This window comes from Perognathus longimembris, chromosome 13, assembly GCF_023159225.1.
Source record: "Perognathus longimembris pacificus isolate PPM17 chromosome 13, ASM2315922v1, whole genome shotgun sequence".
Taxonomy (NCBI): domain Eukaryota; kingdom Metazoa; phylum Chordata; class Mammalia; order Rodentia; family Heteromyidae; genus Perognathus; species Perognathus longimembris.
Window position 1 is genome coordinate 46,023,454 of NC_063173.1, and position 20,716 is coordinate 46,044,169.

At 38.0% G+C, this 20,716-nt stretch overlaps 1 protein-coding gene across 1 annotated transcript in view; it reads left to right on the top strand.

The window, feature by feature from the left end:
- Hsd17b12 (hydroxysteroid 17-beta dehydrogenase 12) overlaps nucleotides 1–20,716 on the top strand; it is a 121,561-nt gene that overhangs the window by 64,525 nt on the left and 36,320 nt on the right. Inside the window, exons 4-5 of the mRNA XM_048360436.1 lie at nucleotides 7,255–7,362; nucleotides 19,988–20,052. Coding sequence (XP_048216393.1) covers nucleotides 7,255–7,362; nucleotides 19,988–20,052 — 173 coding nt within the window. The remainder of the gene's footprint in view (nucleotides 1–7,254; nucleotides 7,363–19,987; nucleotides 20,053–20,716) is intronic.

Consider the following 20,716-nt stretch of genomic DNA (forward strand, 5'->3'; position numbering starts at 1 on the left):
TTTCCAAAACCAGATAGAAACTTTTTACAAAGTGACAGGTTATGATAAAAATAAATTACTTTCAAGAAAGTATTAGCTCCACTGGCATTTTTTACAAGGAAAGTACTATGTGATATTTAACTTCTAACTTTAGCTATCTTTATGTTTGAAAGAAGAGGGAGGAATATTATGATGGTGATATCATACTTGATTTTTAATTCACAGTCATCCTGCATAGAAAATTGGTTAGCTCTGGTTCAATTCCTACTGGTAAGTTGTTTCATTTTCAAGCCAAGAAAGAGAGAAGTACTGTACCTTGAGAAAAAGACTCACTCTGCTCAAAAAGAACAGAAATGTTTTATTACGTGATTTTAAAACAATGTGGAGACAGGAATACTTCTTGGTATGCAAAACTGGGCAGACTACATCCGCTCTTAAGATAAAACAATAGCCACATTTCTGAAGCGAAATGGACAAAACCATTTGCGTCCAATGTCTGTCCCCAAAGTTGTGTATCTGTCTAATCGGTATAAAATCCTGCAACCTTGATTCAGAAATCCTTTTCACACACTGACCCACTCTTTTTCCGCTGGGCAGGAGGAGGGGGCAGGGGACTCCTCTCTTGTGAGTCAGATAGAAGACAGGATAGGGAGAGAAGTTGTGAGAATCTTTTCAAAGCACTTTTTGTTATTTCCCCCTCCCCTTACAATTAGAAATAGTACAAAAGACTACTTTTCATCTTGAAATGCTATACACACTACTTTATGTGAAAATTGAGATAGGGTGACTTAAAAAATAACATGCATGATATATTTATAGCTCTAAACTGAATTTAATTAATTTAGATTTAAAGAACACTGACTACATTGCTATTTCTCTGACATGCTGTTTCTTCTCTCACTATCTTTTGGAGGCCTAGAAATTGGGAGAGTGACCCTTGACAAAAATAGTCTCAGCTTTCATCTCCATGAGTTATGCTGCTGCAGTACTTAATTCATGATCCTGGGCCATTTTGAATGTTTTTATCATTCAAAAATATTTGAATTTCTGTGAGGATGACTGATGAAAGAATCATTTCAAGTTATCTTGGGCTTTAAAATAACTACTAATGTTACTATATTTCATATGGACATGCCTTACCAACACATAGCTCATCCCGCCCCGCAGGAGGAGTTGGAGAAATATTGAAGTATTGAGGCGATGATTTTAATAAACCACTGCTTTATGCTAGGCATTACAGCTTGTTGCTGTAAATACAAAGACAAAGAATGACCCCTGCTTATTAGCAAGTAGAGACTCTTTTCTAAATACTTTATGGCTTAATAGGGCTTAATAGGGTTATATAGAAGGTCTCCAGGAACATACCCTAGAGAATAAGGAGTTTTTCTTGGAGGAGATAGGAATCATTGAAAATATGTCCACATAAGCAATGGTACAACATGGACCTTCCACAAGAGTATTATGGAAAAGGGTGAGGAAAGAAAGGGAAGGGTAAATGTAACAGGAATTTTTTTTCAAATTTTTATTATCAAACTGATGTACAGAGAGGTTACAGTTTCATATGTTAGGCATTGGATACATTTCTTGTAATGTTTGTTACCTTGTCCCTCATACCCCCCTCTCTCCTCCCCCTTTCTTTCCCTTTCCCCCCCTGAAGTGTTCAGTTCACTTACACCAAACAGTTTTGCAAGTATTGCTTTTGTAGTTGTCTTTTTTTTACCCTGTGTCTCTCAATTTTGGTATTCCCTTTCAAATTCCTACTTCTAATACCAGTGTACATGGTTTCCAATATACTCAGATAAGATTACAGAGATAGTGTAGGTACAACCACAGGAAGGTGATACAAGAACATCATCAATAATGGAAGCTACAGATACAGATGGGACGTTGAAAGTAGTTACAACTGTGGGGCTGGGGATATAGCCTAGTGGCAAGAGTGTCTGCCTCGGATACACGAGGCCCTAGGTTCGATTCCCCAGCACCACATATACAGAAAACGGCCAGAAGCGGCGCTGTGGCTCAAGTGGCAGAGTGCTAGCCTTGAGCGGGAAGAAGCCAGGGACAGTGCTCAGGCCCTGAGTCCAAGGCCCAGGACTGGCAAAAAAAAAAAAAAGAAAGAAAAAAAAGAAAGTAGTTACAACTGTGATATAACAATCATTTCCATAACATGGAGTTCATTTCACTTAGCATCATCTTATGTGTTCATAAGGGTGTAGCTATTGGGCTCTTGTGATGCTCTGCTATGACTTGCCTAAGCCTGTACTGATTATTCCCAATAAGGGAGACCATAGAGTCCATGTTTCTTTGGTTCAAGTCCTTCCATTTCCTTACAAATGGGGCAATGTCATTCTTTCTCATAGAGGCATAAAATTCCATTGTGTATATGTACCACATTTTCCTGATCCATTCGACTACTGAGGGGCATCTGGGTTGGTTCCAGATTCTAGCTATGACAAATTGTGCTGTGATGAACATTGTTGTGCTGGTGGCTTTACTGTGATTTTGTTTGTGGTCTTTTGGATAAATACCCAAAAGTGGGGCTTCTGGGTCTTAGGGGAGTTCTATATTTAGCCTTCTGAGGAATCTCCATACTGCTTGCCAGAGTGGCTGAACCAGTTTACATTCCTACCAACAATGAAGTAGGGTTCCCTTTTGGCCACATCCCCTCCAACAATTGTTATTGTTAGTTTTCTTGATATATGACATTCTTACTGGGGTGAGATGGAATCTCAATGTTGTTTTGATTTGCATTTCTTTGATGGCCAGTGATGTAGAGCACTTTTTAATCTGTCTCTTGGCCATTCTCATTTCCTCCTCAGAGAAGTCTCTTTGTAAGTCTTTAGCCCACTTGATGAGGGGGCTATTGGTTCTTTGCGGTTTTGTTTTGGAAGAAGGTAATTTTTTTAGTTCTGCATATATTTTAGAGATGAGGCCTTTGTCCGTTGAATGGCTGGTAAAGATCTTCTCCTCAGTCTGTGGGCTTTCTGTTTATCTTGCGAGCTATGTCCTTTGCCACGCAGAAGCTCTGCAGTTTGATGCAGTCCCATTTGTCCAACCTTTCTTTGATTTGTAGCCTTTCTGGGTCTTTGTTAAGGAAGTTCCGTCCTGCACCAAGGAGCCTAAGTGTTTCTCCTACTCCTTCCTTTAGTGTTTTCAGGGTGTCTGTTTTGATTTCGAGGTCTTTAATCCATTTGGAATTGATTTTGGTGCAGGGTGATATATAAGGATCTAGTTTTAGTTTGTTGCATGTGTTGAGCCAGTTTTGCCAGCACCATTTGTGTAACAGGAATTTTATAATGGATGGAAACTGAAACTTAGGGGAGAGCTCAGCTTGTTTATTTGCAATGGAGATAGTGACACAAGAGAATCAAAGTATTCAATGTATTTTTATTGATAGAAAAAGTATAAACAATATTCGAGTGTATGTGTATTAGACTTCATTTCTGAATTTCTCACACTTAATATCCCTAGCCACTTAGGGGAGAAATCTGACATAAATGGATAAAGTTTCTCTTAGGAAAATGAATACCAAGTTACAGGATGTCAGTTGTTGAGCAAAATGAAAATTCTTGATGGCTACACTAAGAAATATCTTGAACATAAGACTTCTGAATATGTATATGATGTTTATTGTTTTGAACCTACATGCTAACATTTGGAGGTTTTCAGCAGCATCTTGAGATTACTTGAGGGTATATTTCCTTCTCTTCAATTCTAGATGGGCTAATTCAGGGTACTCTGAATCCAGAACAACAATATAACTTCATTATATAACTTTGTAGTTATAATTTTTGCTTTCCTTTCTGGTCCCATTCCCCCCCCCCACCCACTTTCTCACAATGGTAGAATACCTGCAATAATTCATATCTATCTCCCTGAGTCCAGAGGAAGCACTACCTATCTAGTTCTTTTGTATGTGCTGTTATTTTTGCTTCACACTATGTAAAATGGGTGTGAGGCTTCTTCATGAAGCCCTCAGAGCCCATCCACAAGCCTAGTCAAGAACATGTGTGTACCATGATCTTCAGAGTAGACATGGGAAGGGAGTCTGGTGGATTTTCCTATGGAGAGTTCCACTTTCTGCCTCTGAACACTGTCAACATGAGATTCATAGAATGGCAGTCACCCCAAATGGTAGTCACTCCTGAAATTAGGATGTAAGCTAACTTAAGGGAATGAGAAGTGAGTGGAAAGATCCTTGTGGTTTGTCATTGTGGAGCAGCTGAATTAATCAGAGCTAAGTCCTTTATTTCATGGAGCTTTGTGTAGTGGGGAAAGATGGACAAACAAGTCTGTCTATTATTAAGATACATAGTACATTTGAAGGTGGTAAAGGCAATGGTATAAAATAAAGCTGAAGGGGAACGAGGAGTGCTGCGGAAGGAAGGTTGCACTTTTTTAAAGGCAGTCAAGCAGGAGTTCTGGAAAGGCAATATGTACCCAAGTAACCAACTGAAACAAGGGACATAGATGAGCATTGCACACAGCAAGAACAGAAAATGCAGAAGCCCTGAGTATGTTTGCGCACATTCCGTGTCTAAGGGACTTCCAGGGGTCCGCATTGGCTAGGACTGGAGAGCAATTGGGAGAGCCATTGGAGAAGAGTTCAGATGGAGATGAGTTTAGGCTACTGCCAAAAACTTCTGACTTTCTCTGAGGCAGAAATGTTGGAGGTTTGTGAGGAGGGAAGTTAGATATACCCTGTGCTAAAAGAAAGAAGAGGGGCTGGGAATATGGCCTGGTGGCAAGAGTGCTTGTCTTGTATACATGAAGCCCTAGGTTCGATTCCTCAGCAAGACATATATAGAAAACGGCCAGAAGTGGTACTGTGGCTCGGGTGGCAGAGTGTTAGCCTTGAGTAAAAAGGAAGCTAGGGACAGTGCTCAGGCCCTGAGTTCAAGGCCCAGGACTGGCAAAAAAGAAGAAGAGGCAGTGGAGGAAATTTTGGAGCAAAAAGAAGCAGCATTATTGGGACAGGAAGGTGATGTGGAGTGATCTGGGTACAAGTTCCACATTTTAAATTATCTTGAAAACCTTACACCAGAAGCTATTTTGCTTATCCTCACATGAAGACAAAGAAAGCTTCCCTGCCATTCATTATTAAATAGCATCATTCCAAAAGTGTTGTTGACTTATTTTTAGCAGCATATCTATATAAGACTGTATAATAGTGTAAGAACATTCACCATCCTGTGGGGATATAAGAGTGAATTTTATTTGGGAGTATGAGATGGCTTTTATTACTAAAGAGGGACTTTCCTAAGTGTTCGTATGGAAGAGTATTTCACTTTTCAAAGTAAATATTGTATTCTTGAAATATACTTTTATCCTTCAGCCTTTTATTTTTGGGTGCCCCCCCTTCACACACACACACACACATACACACACATACATATACATACACACACACACACACACTCACCTGTAGGAATCTGTAATGGTGGCAACATTCTGGAAGCCATTTCTAGTAAGGCACACTGGGCCAGCTGTTGTGAAATGACAGCTCTGTGTACACAAACACACATAAGTCATTGATGTTGGAACTCTAAGTCTGACTTTAACATCAAATATGGTTTTTTTCTTGGTCAATTATTCTCTCCAGTTTATGCATGGATTTCCACCTTGGGGTCAATACTTTTCATTGAGTAACTAAGATTCAAATCTCACATGAACTGGCTCTTTAGTTTTAGACACAAATCCTTTTCGATCAAAACTGGATACTTCCTACGAGAATTAAATCCTTCAGAATCCTTCAGATTCTGATAAGCTGACATTGACTTTGACTGAAGAAAAGCTTATTTTTGGAAGCAGGATTTTTCAAGTAATTCTTTTCGGGTCTCAGCAAGTTCCAGAGAACAGCAAGCTTAACCTACTGGATTTCACTCAGGGAAGTGGGGATGGTGGCAGCTGGAGAGGAGAAGGTGAGACTTGCATCTATGGAGTGCCCTCCATGTGCCAGTAGACAGCATTTGAGTCCATGGTATACGTCAGGTAGTAGGGCCTTCATTTTCACAAGTGGATATTCAGAGAAGATATACGACTTGCTCAGTCATTTTGCAAATAAGTGAGGAAATGAAATTGGCTCCTACATCTGGGTGACCTCAAAGCCCACGCTCTCTCTTCAAAGGGACTGGCTGGTTGAAGGCAGAAGTAAACATTATGTGTTACCTCAGATGAGTTTTGTTTCTCCAGGGTCTCATTTCTGAAGCTGTTGTTCCATCAGCTCTGTTTGGAACTTAATAGTCCTGTGCAAAGCAGAACACTGAGGTCTTTCTTCTGTCACTTTGTAGATTTATTATTGTGCATTTTGTGTGGATTTTAAAATGTAGGGACTACTGACTATAGCCAAGTTACAAAATGACAGTAAGATCACATTCGTTTTGTTTCCATTTTAATAAGACAGGCCTTTTCTTTTAATACAGATATACCACACTTGAAGATATTTTACAGAATAAAAACTTATGCTTGAAATTACATAGTACCAATTTTCAGTTAATGTCATCATGCTAGTGGTGTTTAGAAGACATAACATTATAGTATGAATCATGTTTTATTATTGTGTTTTATTCTTGTGTAAAAGAGTACTTATTGTTACTTACTTCTAAAATGAGAACTGAGTAAGGAATATTCAGCCAGCCTCTGTGATTGGAATATTTAACTGCTGAACTATTATGTTGTTATCTCTGTATCAACGATTTCTTAAAATTAATCCTAGTCTATATAGGACATACATATTCATGGACATGTGTATACACACAGAGAACACAGTTCCAAGTATGGAACTACTTAGGGTAAGAAGAAGGCAAAAGGGACAATGAAAGAGGGTGAATTACTGTGAAACACATTTCAGCTATATATGAAGATGGCATAAAGAAATCTCAATGAAAGCTGTAGATTAGTGGTAAGTTGCTGGGATGAAGAAAGAAGCAGGCTCTATTGGGGAGGTGGGCATTAGGGAGAAGAATTGGGCCAACAAGAATGGTAAATGGGGATGACTCTGAAACCTGGGGAAATTGTTTTAGAAGGGTGGGGAGACAGGGAGTGTGTTACCGAGTAAACTTGATTGGAATACATTGTGTGCATGTGTGGAAATGTTGAAATGAAACTATCCATTGTATAGATAATATGTGCTAGTAAAAATTATCCTGATCTAAATGTTGTATCAAATTGGAGGGTAGTTTGAAAGGATAATGTCATCAAATATTTTCATAGTAATTGCAGTGTATAGGATTCCATATTTTTCTCATTTTGTGTGTGTTTTGCTTTCTTTCGTAGAAGAGAAATTCAAAGTGGAAACAAGGACCATTGCTGTTGATTTCACTTCAGAAGATATTTATGATAAAATTAAAACAGGCCTGGAAGGTCTTGAAATTGGTGTTCTAGGTTTGTATTTTTGCCACATTTATAGACTTTTCTTGCATTTATGATTTCACTTATAATCTGTCTTTATTTTCTCTTTGCATATAAGATATTCAGTGGTAAGATGGTGGGTGAGAATTTATCTTATTAATAGGCATTATCGATAGATAACACTAATCTATGTATGCTTGAATTATTTTGTTAATTATCATTAGCACTCATTGTTCAATTAATTTGGTTATTTCCTGTGTCTGCTTTTCCCAGTCCCATTCTTGTAAGTATTAAGATTGTAAGTATTAAGTGACATGACTGGGATTTAATCCTCTATTTCTTTTCTCCACATCTGCTACTCTCTTTTGTTATCCACAACTACCCTGCTTCTACTAGCATAAACAGATGCTTTTGCGAAGACAATAGTAACATCACACTTTGTTATGGAAGAGCTTCACCTGAAGATGCTGTGGGTAACCAGGTGCTGGTGAATCGCTCCTGTAATTCTACCCACTAGGGAAGCTGAGGACAGGAGGATCATGACGAGTGGCCAGTGTGGGCAGAAAAACTTTATGAGAACTTTATTTCAACCCACAGCTGGGTACAATAGTGCATACTTGTCATCTAAGCTATGTGCAAGGCTGAAAATGGAAGAACTGTGGTTGCAGGCCAGCCCGGGCAGAAAAAGGCCCTAAGACTCCTTCTCTATAGAGAGAGGCTGTATGTACTTCCCTTCTAATAGTGGATGGATGGAGAGTCAGGGCTTGGATGGAAAGTGAGACCCCCCCCCCCCTAAAAATAACCAGTAAAAATGTGGGCTGGAGTCATGGCCCAGAGGTCCTAACATTTTTTTTTTTTTTTTTTTTGGCCAGTCCTGGGCCTTGGACTCAGGGCCTGAGCACTGTCCCTGGCTTCTTTTTACTCAAAGCTAGCACTCTACCACTTGAGCCACAGCGCCACTTCTGGCCATTTTCTATACTGTGTGGTACTGGGGAATCGAACCCAGGGCTTCATGTATACGAGACAAGCACTCTTGCCACTAGGCCATATTCCCAGCCCAGGTCCTAACATTTTAAGTGAGCTCAGTGAGTACATGTGACTGATGGCTACCCTATTGGACATCTCAGTTCTCGTTCACCTCAGTTTGTGTGGGATAGCTGTAAATACAATTTCTTCATTTTTCCCCCTTATGTTTTAAAGCAGTGGTTCTTGACCAAGGGGCAGTTTGCCAATATCTGAAGGTATTGGATGGCATTTCTGAGTGTCTAGTAGGTAAGGGGAGGATAGTTCTGCTGGCCTATACAGGTAAAAGATAATAAGCATCCTACAAACCATGTAGGACAGCCTCTCTTAGCAAAGAATTACTGGCCTAAAACTACTTTTCAACCTATTGAGGTTTCAGTAGAGCTGAAGTTAGAAAACACGACTTTAAAGTTACTGGCACAGTAACCGTAAATGCTTGTGAAATATATACAACTTTGGTTTTGAATATAGTTTGAATATAGTTAGTTACAAATTAATAATAAAAACAGGTTTAGCTAATGTTTATATAATCCTTACATGGGTAGAAGCACTTTTGCAAAAATTGTCTCATTAGCTGGGCTGCATAGTTAGTTTTAGTTTCTGTTTTACCACAACTGTCTTCTCAGTTGTTGACATTTTTTGGTGAATATATCACACCTATTTTGTTTTATAATTTTGAGCAACACTAATAAGGCAACTTTATGAGGTGAATTTTGTCGTATTACTATTCATATGTCAGCTCCATCTTTATAGTTCTTTTTCTAGTCTGGTGTAACCCTCTAAATGTGTGAGGAGAGTCTTATGTTTACATTTCTTTCTTATGATTACCTATGTTTCTAGTCCTTCAGCTTCTTTCTTTTCTCCCTCATGTCCATACAGGTCTCATTTGCTCCAATTCTGTCTAGTAAGGCCAAACTAACTGCATTTTTTTATCCTTATTCTTCTTACAAATCTCAATCTTCATTGAATTCTTTAAGATATTTTATGTATTGATTGATTTCTAGTAAGACCTAGCAATCCATATTAAATGATAGGAAGGAACTTTTCCCCCAAGTATCAACAGAACTAATAATGATAAAAAGAAAAAAAAATCCAAAGTATACTCTTACTTGCTTGAATAGCATTAAGCACCAAACTAAATCAGGGTACAATAAGGGAGTTTAATATTTTCATAATTACTAATGAAAATCCTAAAGCCTCTTATCATAAAAGAAACATGTTTCCAATGAGGTAAGTGAGAAAACAGCCATGAACTGTGTGACTTCATACTGAATGGTCACCCTAACTTGATGAGATCTGTAGACCCTGAAGGCTGAGGAGTTGGATTCTTAATTCTATCATGTAAAAAAGCCAGCCTCAGCTGGACACTAGCTACTCAGGAGGCTGAGATCTGAGGATTGAGATTTGGAACCACTCTGGGCAGGAAAGTCCATGAGACTCCTGGTTTGAGAGTAGTGGGGGGGGGGGGGCGGTGGGAGTCAACATCTCCTGACTTCTTTCAGTCAAATGGTAAGAAATACAGATTTCAGCAATCTTATGAAACTTAAGCTATTTAGAGAAAATGACATCTAGCTTCCTTGAATAAGCAAGCAGTTGGTTAAGAAAATACGCTTGCTGTAAAGGTTACTTGATCCCCAGGAGAGACACTTATCTCTGTTCAGGATTGGCTTGGAGGAACTGGCATAGTACATGGCAGGGAGGCATACTTCACCAAGGCCTAAAGAGTGACCTTGGATTTGAAATGTGCCATAGAGAATCCTTTTTTTTTTTTTTCTTTTCACACTCCACTACTATGTATTGAGTCTTCTTTATAAAACTGAGTTTCTTTATTCTTGAAGGACAAAGGTTCTAGGGAAAATATATGCTTTGTGATTCATTTTTAAAAGGCCACCATAGCTTTATTCAAGCCTCTAATGTGTCATACACAAGAACTTCCCCTATGCCAGATGCTCTGTGACCATAGTATCATGATTTATGTAAGTTGTAGAATCAAGAGAATCCGTTAGCTCTGGATGGGAGGTGGTGTATTATAATGGCTTGTCATCTATTGACTTTTGGAGTGCTTATACCCATCCTTCTTGTCCATAATTTTAGTAACTTCATTTTAATAACTGTAATGCATAGAGAGATATTAAAGCAATACATCATATTGACTTTTCCTGTGTCCTCTATGAGTGAATACTTATTCCACTAATGTGCTTGATGAGTTAATTTTTAATTTGTGTCCTTTCCCTTCTCATCAGTTGAATGCAAGCTCTTTGTTGTTATTGTCCATGTAACCATTTTCCCATTAAATCTTTTAAATTTTTATTCCCTAAAAGTTGCACTTTCCAAAATGTTTGGAGGTTTAGAATAGTCAAATAGAAGTAGTGTTTATTAAACTAAAGTAGTTAAAACCAATTTCTTAACAAAAACCCAAGTGGAGTTGGAAAAAAGACTAACTAGCTTCCAAGTGCTAAACTCTACATGATTGAGTTGGGTTCCAAGAAGAGTTTCCTATGTTTTATTCCCAGAACACCAAAGGAAAAGGAATAAATGTAGGCCTAGAAGCAACTAGGGGGCTGCAAAATTGTGCTGAGGAAAACTTGCCCAGAATTGTTTGGAAGAAAGATTGATCATAATAGCAAATTACACAGATTCACAGTCAGGAATAGAAGAAACTTTCTTCTTCTTCTTTTTTTTTTTTTTTTTTTTTTTTTTTGGCCAGTCCTGGGGCTTGGACTCAGGGCCTGCACACTGTCCCTGGCTTTTTGCTCAAGGCTAGCACTCTTGCCACTTGAGCCACAGCGCCACTTCTGTATATATGTGGTGCTGAGGAATTGAACCCAGGGCCTCATGTATACGAGGCAAGCACTCTTGCCACTAGGCCATATCCCTAGCCAGAATCTTTCTTCTTTAAAGGTTTTAGAAATGTATAGAGGTATAGATTCTCTTCTTGCTCTTCTTTATGCTTCCTACCCACCAGTTTGTACTATTGTACTCAGCTATTAATTGAGCTGAGATCTTACATTTTTCCCAGATTATCCTGAACTGTGAACGCCATCTCTGCCTTCCAAGTAGCTAAGATTACATGTTTCGTAATAAAAGACCCAGGAGTATTCTATTTTGTAGCTAGTTTGGAAAAGGACAGTCACAAGTGAGTGGGATGATTAAATAGACCAGATGGTGAAAGTCAGAAAATCAGGTTAACAAATGTGAACTTGTTAAGAGAAAAGCTCTGGACAAACTAAATTTAACAGATTATTTGAGCAAAGGAACTATTCTCATATCAGGCTGCCTTCAGACAACTTAGAGAGGGTCAGAGAGCTTTACTTGTAGTCAGTTGATCAAGAATGCTGGTAGCTTGCTGAACCTTCCTCCCCCACCCCCCAACTATCAGCAGTATCTGAGAGGGAGACAGTCTTGTTGAAAGTGCCTTTGAAACTGTGATGTCTGTGTCAGTGCTATGTGGTTAGTGATGGCATGAGACTGCAGAGACTGCTGTTACAAATGAGAAGCTTTAGAAGTTCTTAACCCTTCAAAGCCAGTGGGCAGGTGGCATTTACGAACAAAATGATTGGTTACCACTCCATATCTGCCTTGAACTGGGTCTCATCAGTTGGCTGCCTGTGATTGGATGAGGCTCGGCTGCTGTATTGACTGTCACAAAAGTATACTCTTAATTTAGGCCTTCAGTTAGTAGTTACAGTGTCTTGTATAGGGACTCAAAAGTATGGAGAGACATCCAAAGGCTAAATTTAGTTGAATAAACTTAATGGGAACTAAAAGAGAACGCCATTGTAGAATTTTAAGCATGAATTGATAACCCATTACATTTTTGAGAAATCCTTCTTACTCCCAAATATTAGGAGGCAATAATTGACATAAGGAGACCAGAAAGGCTATTTCAGAAAAAAAAAAAAAAAAAAGCTGCTAATGGTGTAGATCAGCATGGTGGCAGTAAAGCCCATAAATATAAGAGAGATGTTTAGCAAACAGGACCAATTTCTATTGAAGATCCTCATATAAGATAGTGAATGAACAGTAACATTCACTGAGCATTTTTATATGCCAGGCACCATGCTGATGCATCTCATTTATTCCTCAAAAGCTCTATAGATATTCATATTCTCGCGCCCATTTTGAGGACAAGAAATAGACTTACAGAGGTTAAATGAATTGTCCAGATTTAGAGATCAAATGATTCATACTTCTAGATTATAACTTGAGCACTTAGGTAGTATTTCTCCAAGACAGGAAGTTCTGGAGCATATATAGCAGGAGAAAAATGATCATTTCACTTTAGGATAGTGTTAAGCTTATAACTATGAGAAATCAGTGGAAGTTCAAGTAGACTGTTGACTCACTGGGTTCAAATACTTCCTCTCCACTTTTGCTAGATAGGAACTTTTGTGCTAAATGAGGCAGAAACCTGGTATAAACAGGTTAAACAAAATGTACACACACACACACACACACACACGTACACACACACACACACACACACTAAATGTAGGGACTTATAGTTCCATCAGATGTGTTGACTGAGATCAGGTTTCTAAAGTGAGCATAAGACTTTTCAGAATTCAAATTTATTTCCTTTTACTCAGAAACCACTAATAGTATTAATTAAGGCAGAACCTTTAACTTAAAACTGGATAATTAGTTTTATGATTTCAGAAATGTAAACAGAACCATAAGTCATGAGATCAGTAAGTTCTTCCCCATTAGCTCCCAGCCTCCTGTTTTTCTCTCCTCATTTTCTCTTCCAATTGTAGGTATGGCGAATCTTACCTACATTTGTAATGGGGACCACAAGGCAATTTATAATTAATTATAGAAGGGAAATACTTTGTAGTGCTGCCTCTGGTTCAAAAATCTTAATTTTTCCATTTCTGATTAAAGGCACTGCAGATTTGAAGCCTTGTAAACTCTCTTTTATTTGGAAGTTGCTACTCACAAGTGTATAAAAACTGTAAAGTTTGCAAAATGTTTTACATAGTGTTCCAAATATCATCTGTCAGTGTATGAACATGTGCTAGCTACAGCAATATGTTAAATAAGGCAAAGGAATTTCCTTTGCATCACTTTTCAGACTCTACATAGACTGTAAGATGAGATCTAGTTGAATGACACAAAGAGGAGGAATTGGGATAAAACCAATCCATATAAATTTTATGCCTCTAGCAGAAAGAATGACATTGCCCCATTTGTAAGGAAATGGAAGGACTTAGAAAAAATTATACTAAGTGAAGTGAGCCAGAACCAAAGAAACATGGACTCTATGGTCTCCCTTATTGGGAGTAATTAGTACAGGTTTAGGCAAGTTACAGCAGAGGATCACAAGAGCCCATTAGCTATACCCTTATGAACACATAAGATGATGCTAAGTGAAATGAATTCCATGTTATGGAAACGATTGTTATATCACAGTTGTAATTACTTTCAATGTACCATGTGTATCTGTAGCATCTATTATAGATGATGTTCTTGTATCCCCTTCCTGTGGTTGTACCTACACTATCTCTGTAACGTTATCTGAGTATATTGGAAACCATGTATACTGGTATTAGAACTAGGAAATTGAAAGGAAATACCAAAATTGAGAGACTCAGGGTAAAAAAAGAAAAACAACTACAAAAGCAATACTTGCAAAACTGTTTGGTCTAAGTGAATGGAACACCTCATGGGGGGAAAGGGAAAGGGTGGGGGGAGGGGGGTATGAGGGACAAGGTAACAAACAGTACAAGTAATGTATCCAATGCCTAATGTATGAAACTGTAACCTCTCTGTACATCAGTTTGATAATAAAAATTTGAAAAAAAAATCAATCCATATAAACAGCTCTTCTGGTTAACTGCTACCAGAGCTGATCTCTCATCTTTGCCACCAGACATATAACAAATACAGAGCACTTTATGTTAGCCACAAAGTAGGAGCTGAATACATTTTTGCTGAATAAATGACTACATACTAATAACCTTTTGCCCTTCGTTTATTAATGTGTTAATATGTTCTGGCATTGGGTTAAAGATTTTAGACATATTTTTGTCATTTGATGCATAGTTATTATACCTATTCATATATGAGGACAAGGAAACAGTTAGCAGGGTGCAATCACTTGCTCTTTTAGGAGCTGGTGGTAGTAGATCCAGGATTGAATGCTGATCTGTTGTTTTTTACAGCTTGTATTTTTCCTGTGCACAGAACAAATCCAGGGCCTTTCACATTCCAGACAAGGGTGCTGTGCCACTAGGCAACACTTTAATTTCTTTTACAAAAATTAAAGACAGAGACGTCCCCTCTCCCTTTTGGTTTGTTTACTATTATTGAAGTCTACATTTTAAAATATATTTATTTCGGGGCCTGGGGATATGGCCTAGTGGCAAGAGAGCTTGCCTCGTATACATGAGGCCTTGGGTTCGATTCCCCAGCACCACATATACAGAAAACGGCCAGAAGTGGCGCTGTGGCTCAAGTGGCAGAGTGCTAGCCTTGAGCGGGAAGAAGCCAGGGACAGTGCTCAGGCCCTGAGTCCAAGGCCCAGGACTGGCCAAAAAATATATATATATACATATATATATATATTTATTTCGAAACATGTTGAAGTGGCAGCATTTTTTGAAACAGCTTTTATTAGTGAATGTTAAGTGATGGAACCAGATTAATGTAGATAATGTACATGTAGCTGAAATGTAAACTTAGCATTTTCTGCTGTAGTATAAGAAAGAAATGGAGAATATTTTATGTGATTTTATATACAGAGGCACAACCATTAGGCAAAGTATTTTTAAACCACATTCATTTCTTATGCTTCTGATTAATCTCAAAGATGAAATAAGTTGAAACGATCGGTGTGGGGTTAGAGTATGAATGGGTTTTCATTTTCTAGTAATTCATTGTTTTCTCCTCCCTTGTGTCCAGGCCACTTGTAAAAAAAAAAATCTTGTTTTCTAATGACATCTATATGGCAGCTGGCTTGACAGAGGATTTTAGATCAGCAGCAAATAAATTTAGAAGGAACAGAAATTTTGTGTGTTCTTCAGTATTTAACATATATGGAAATGATGTTAAATAACATGATATAATGTAACCTATGTATCTAGCATTCAGAATTACACTGAATTGTCTGAGTTCTTAAAATGTGACAAATATGTGTGGCCATTCATATTCTCCACAGTTCCAGTGGGCTGCAGTGGATAGCTAAGCATAACTCCCTGTGCATTCTCTGTATGAGAATCAACTCCACTTGGACCAAGTCTATGAGTATCTTACCTCTGCCCACACCACCTTCTTTTCTGACTTACTTGTCTTTTAACTTGGCCTGCTTGTCTCTTCTGTTCTATCTGCCTTCCATTGCTGGTGCACATTTTGCAGTCTTACAACTCGATAAAGAAACTGGTGGGAAAGGACTGTTTTTGTGTTCAAAGTCCTATAGTGATTATTGGGAATTATTGGCAGGAATTCTCAGGTTACACAGATAAAGCTGTTTTGTGACGGACATGGTATGTTTCTAGTAAAAGGATTTTTTAGGTAACTGAGAAGAAAAATTAAATCCATTTCTGGAGCCTCACTTCAAGAATTAAAGAAAGCTCTGTAATAGTATAATAATTTAATGCTGACTTCTTAAGATGCTATCTTTTTGAAGTGATTTTCAAAAGGGATTTTGCTCTCATAAGTCATAGAGAATACTTTCTGAATAATGTCAAAACAACTTGTGATATTATATGCTTTTGTGAATCCTATAAAGGTCCCTGTAATATCCAGAGATGGGACTACCTGCACCTGTTCTTAATGAGATTAAATTTTAATGGGAATAATTTCCATTTTTCACTCCTATCCAAAGCCTGTTTTCTTCTTTAACAATTCCTTGCAAGCTTTTTGTCTGCTGTTTGGTTATTGCTGCCATCTAATGTCTCAAAATACAATTGCAGAGGATATCTTTTCTAAAATTCCCATTTTCTGCAATTTCTGGAGGTAACTGAGAGGGTAGGGAAGCTCAGACTTTCCCTCTGAAGGTTTGATAATCGACTACTGGAATAAATGAGTAATAATAATGTAGCAAAAGAAACAGCAAACATACGTTGGCATGCATATGTGCATGTGAGCTACACAAAATAAAAAATCCAAATAAAGAGCCGAATGGTTGAAGTTTAAGTACCCTTTTTATTGAGGAGACAGGGATAATATAGGCAATGTAGGCTGTTTTAGAGGGATAGGAAAAACGGTTTTTAGGGAAAGTAAAAAAATGGACAGTGACCTAGGACAAAGTTTCTCTAGGATGTAGGTATGATATTTGCGGGTCTCCTCTGTGATACCAGGTTAATCTTCCTTGATTAATGAAATTTCAGTAAGAATGATTGAGTGTTCTTCTCTGGTGGATCCAGTCTTTAAGTAGATAATGGAACTTCAGATAAAAGCCTTATCCACAATTTGCTGATCCCCAAATGCCTTTAAAATTAATCAGCATTTCAAGGTGCCATATTTTGGTGTATCGTTTTTCTGTGTGCCAATAAGAATAACAGTTGTTTCTGTCTATACTCTTAAGGAATAACACTCTGAATTAATTACTGCTTGTGGAAAGATGGTAGGTAGCATACATGACACAAGTAAAAGGTACAACCAATAAAGCAAGAAGGGATTTAGAATCCCTTATGCCCACTATAAGATAAATAGCCAATGTGACTCTGGTGTGTATTTCATACACTAGAGTAGATGTCCTGAAAGGCCTATTCTATCCTTAACATTGTGTGTACACTTACAGTTACTTAAAAGCTACTATTGGCTGTTTTGGAATGAAGCTCTTAGTGTTACAAGTGTTAGTTTCCTTTATGGAGCTATGCTTATACATTTTTATTGTCTGTTCAAGACAGCATTAATAGCTTTCCTTTGCTCAATTAACAGAGACCATCAGAAGACTATACTTCATGCCACCTTGTCTAGAAGAACGCTTCCCTGCTTAATTATCTATGAGCTTCCTTAGCTCTGCTGTGCCACTTGCAAAGTTCTCAGATTTACAACAAAAACAAAAAATTTTAAATTCTACAATTATTTAATTTTCTTGAGTGGTTTGGAATATAGCATTAATACTTCCTGAGTTAGGAAGAAACATTTGTAAAGTTTTCTAGATTGCTGTAGATGATACATTAAAAAAGTATCCTAATGAATATTCCAATCTAGCTGAACCTTTCCTGAAGGTTCTGGTAACTTGAACTGACCATATATAGAATATTCTGCTTTGGTTCCTCATAGTTATATATATTCATCCTTAATTCTGTAATGGGGAAAACAAACACTATTGAACATAAGGCTTTACCTTTACCTAGTTTTGGTTTGATTATTGACAGATAATTGACTGTTAGGGCCCCTGGTAGAAGAAAAACTTACTGAACAAAATAAAAAGAATTTGGACTTGCTGTTATTATTACGTTTAGATTCTCCTATCCACATAGACACGAGTTCTAAGCTTTCCTATCATGTTTCACTCTCATATTTTCAAACAGATTTTAGTGGTCTTTCATAAGCCATCCTAACTGCCTTTTTTTTTGGCCAGTCCTGGGGCTTGGAGTCGGGCCTGAGCACTGTCCCTGGCTTCTTTTTTCAAGACTAGCACTCTGCCACTTGAGGCACAGCGCCACTTCTGGCCACTTTCTGTATATGTGGTGCTGGGGAATTGAACCCAGGGCCTCATGCATAAGAGGCAAGCACTCTTGCCACTAGGCCATATCTCCAGCCCCTAACTGACTTTTGCAAGTTAAATTTGGAGACTCAAGGCCTCCAGTGACTGGCCTTAATTATAGAACCATTATTGAGTTCCTTTGACCTGCTAATCTTGCTTGTCTATTGAAAAAGTTAGTATTACTCCTGTTGGGTTTATCTGGCACAATTCCTTTTAAGGCTTAGCAGAAAGATTGTTATTTTTATTATCTTTCTGCAATTGAAACCTTTCTTTTTCCCAATACTTCGGTTTTATTAAACCTTGTTGTCAGGTTTTTATTTATTATTCAGTTATTACTGATGTTTTCCTGAATTGAATTCTGAATGAAATCATAGGTTGACTGTACTGTGATAGTTAAGAGCCAAATGGTTAACAGTGAAATTTCCTGAATTCTCAGTTTCCTTTATGACTTTGGGCAAGTTATTTAACGGCTGTGTGCTCCAGTTTCTAATGTACAAAGTGGAGATAATAATAGACTAATAGAGAGTTTTTGTGATAATCAAATGTAGGTAGGTAAACAAAGGATCTATTTTAAGAGTTATTTAATATCCACTCCCATTTTTTAAAAAAATTCATTATATATGTTCCTAGCTAGGCACTGGTGGCTCCTGCCAATACTCTTTTTTTGTTTGTTTGTTTTTTTTTTTCTTGGCCAGTCCTGGGGCTTGGACTCAGGGCCTGAGCACTGTCCCTGGCTTCTTCCCGCTCAAGGCTAGCACTCTGCCACTTGAGCCACAGCGCCGCTTCTGGCTGTTTTCTGTATATGTGGTGCTGGGGAATCGAACCTAGGGCCTCTTGTATCCGAGGCAGGCACTTTTGCCACTAGGCTATATCCCCAGCCCCTGCCAATACTCTTAAGTACTAAGAAGGCTGAGATCTGAGGATCTCCCTTCAAAGCTAGCAGGAGCAGAAAGTTCATGAGACTAAAAGCCAGAAGTGGAGCTGTGGCTCAAATGGTTAAGTGCCAACCTTGTGCTAAAAAGGTAAAGGATGGTGCCCAGACCCTGTATTCAAGCCCCAGTGTTAGCACCCACTCCCACCCCCCAAGAAGTCGTTTGGGATTTGCTTTTGCAGGGCTAGAGAAAAACCACAGGATATTTAGTACTAAGAAAATTCTTAGACATATATATATATATATTCATATTGTTCTAATTAGTCATATATAGCCCGAATCTTGTGTTAGGTAATTATTAAGTAAGGAATCAAGGAAAAAAATTGATATAACCTTAGCCTTTGTTGGGTGGTTTCTCAGAGGCATTTGGTCTGACCTTGCTCTCTTGATTGCCCTCATTTCTTAGATAAAGCCAGATTCTTCAGGAATGGGTCTTCAATGTTATGAAATAATGATTTCATTCTTTTGATTAAGTGCCTTTTTCTTTCTGCTAGATTATAAATTCCACACTGTAGAAGCTGTCTTTTCCTTTTTTGCTTTTTCTAGTTCCTGGCAGCAAATGTCTTGCCCCCAAAATAAATAGTAAATATGTATTGAATAACTAGATAGGCTGTCATTTAGTGTTGAACAGACTGAGATCCATATTGTGTGTGACTTATCCCAGGTCACACATTTTTCTGAAATAGTTATAAACAGAGATCAAGTTTCTAGTTTCCCATACTATGAAAATCTAAGATGTAAGAAACACTTGTTAATGTTTGCAAATTGCTCTTAATACACATCTCCCACAGGAGCTATGGGAAGTGATAGTTACGTAGAAGTCTTCTTGACAGGGATTAGATGATAAGTAGAGACAGAAAGGCTCAATCAGAAAAAAGATGTTTGAACTAGGCTTTTGAAAATGGACAGATCTTTGATAGAAAAGTCAAGGAAAGGTCATTGCAAACATTTAAAAATACATACATAGAATTATATGTATCATTTTGGTCTATATAGCTTAAATTTCATTATTTCAATAAACTGCTAATGATCTCATCTCATTTCAGTGAACAATGTGGGAATGTCATATGAGTATCCTGAATACTTTTTGGATATTCCTGACTTGGACAGTGTGAGTATTTCTTTGCTAATTATGGTAACACAAAGAACACATGCAAGCCCTGATGACACAATGTGGTAAAGTGATTCATATAGAGAGGCCTAGAGTTCAGCTGCCTGTGTTCACACACTGGCTCTTCTCCTTATTACCTGAATTAGTCAAGAATGAGCCTAAATATATTTACCTCATTACCTCAGTTTCCTCACTGAAAGAACAGACAGCTGCATAAGAATGCTTGAGAAATAATTTATAGTCTCAGATAAATAATAGTGGAGGTTTTGTTTGTTTGTTTGGGTGTTTTTTGTTTTGCCGGTCCTGGGACTTGAACTCAGGGCAAGGATGCTTCTCTGAGCTTCTTTGTGCACAAGACTAGCACTCTACCACTTGAGCCACTTCGAGGTTTTTCTGAGAAGTTTATTGGAGAAAAGAGTCTCATGGATTTTCCTTCATGGGCTGGCTTTGAAATCAGCCTCCTGAGTAGCTAGGATTACAGGCATAAGCCACCAGAACCCGGCTCTAGTTACATGTATTTTTTATTTTTTGTCAGTCATGGGGTGTAAACCCAGGGCTTGGGCACGGTCCCTGAACTTTTCTGCTTAAGGCTAGTGTTCTGCCACTCTGAGTCATAATTCCACTTCCAGTTTTCCAGTAGTTAATTGGAGATAAGAGTTCCATA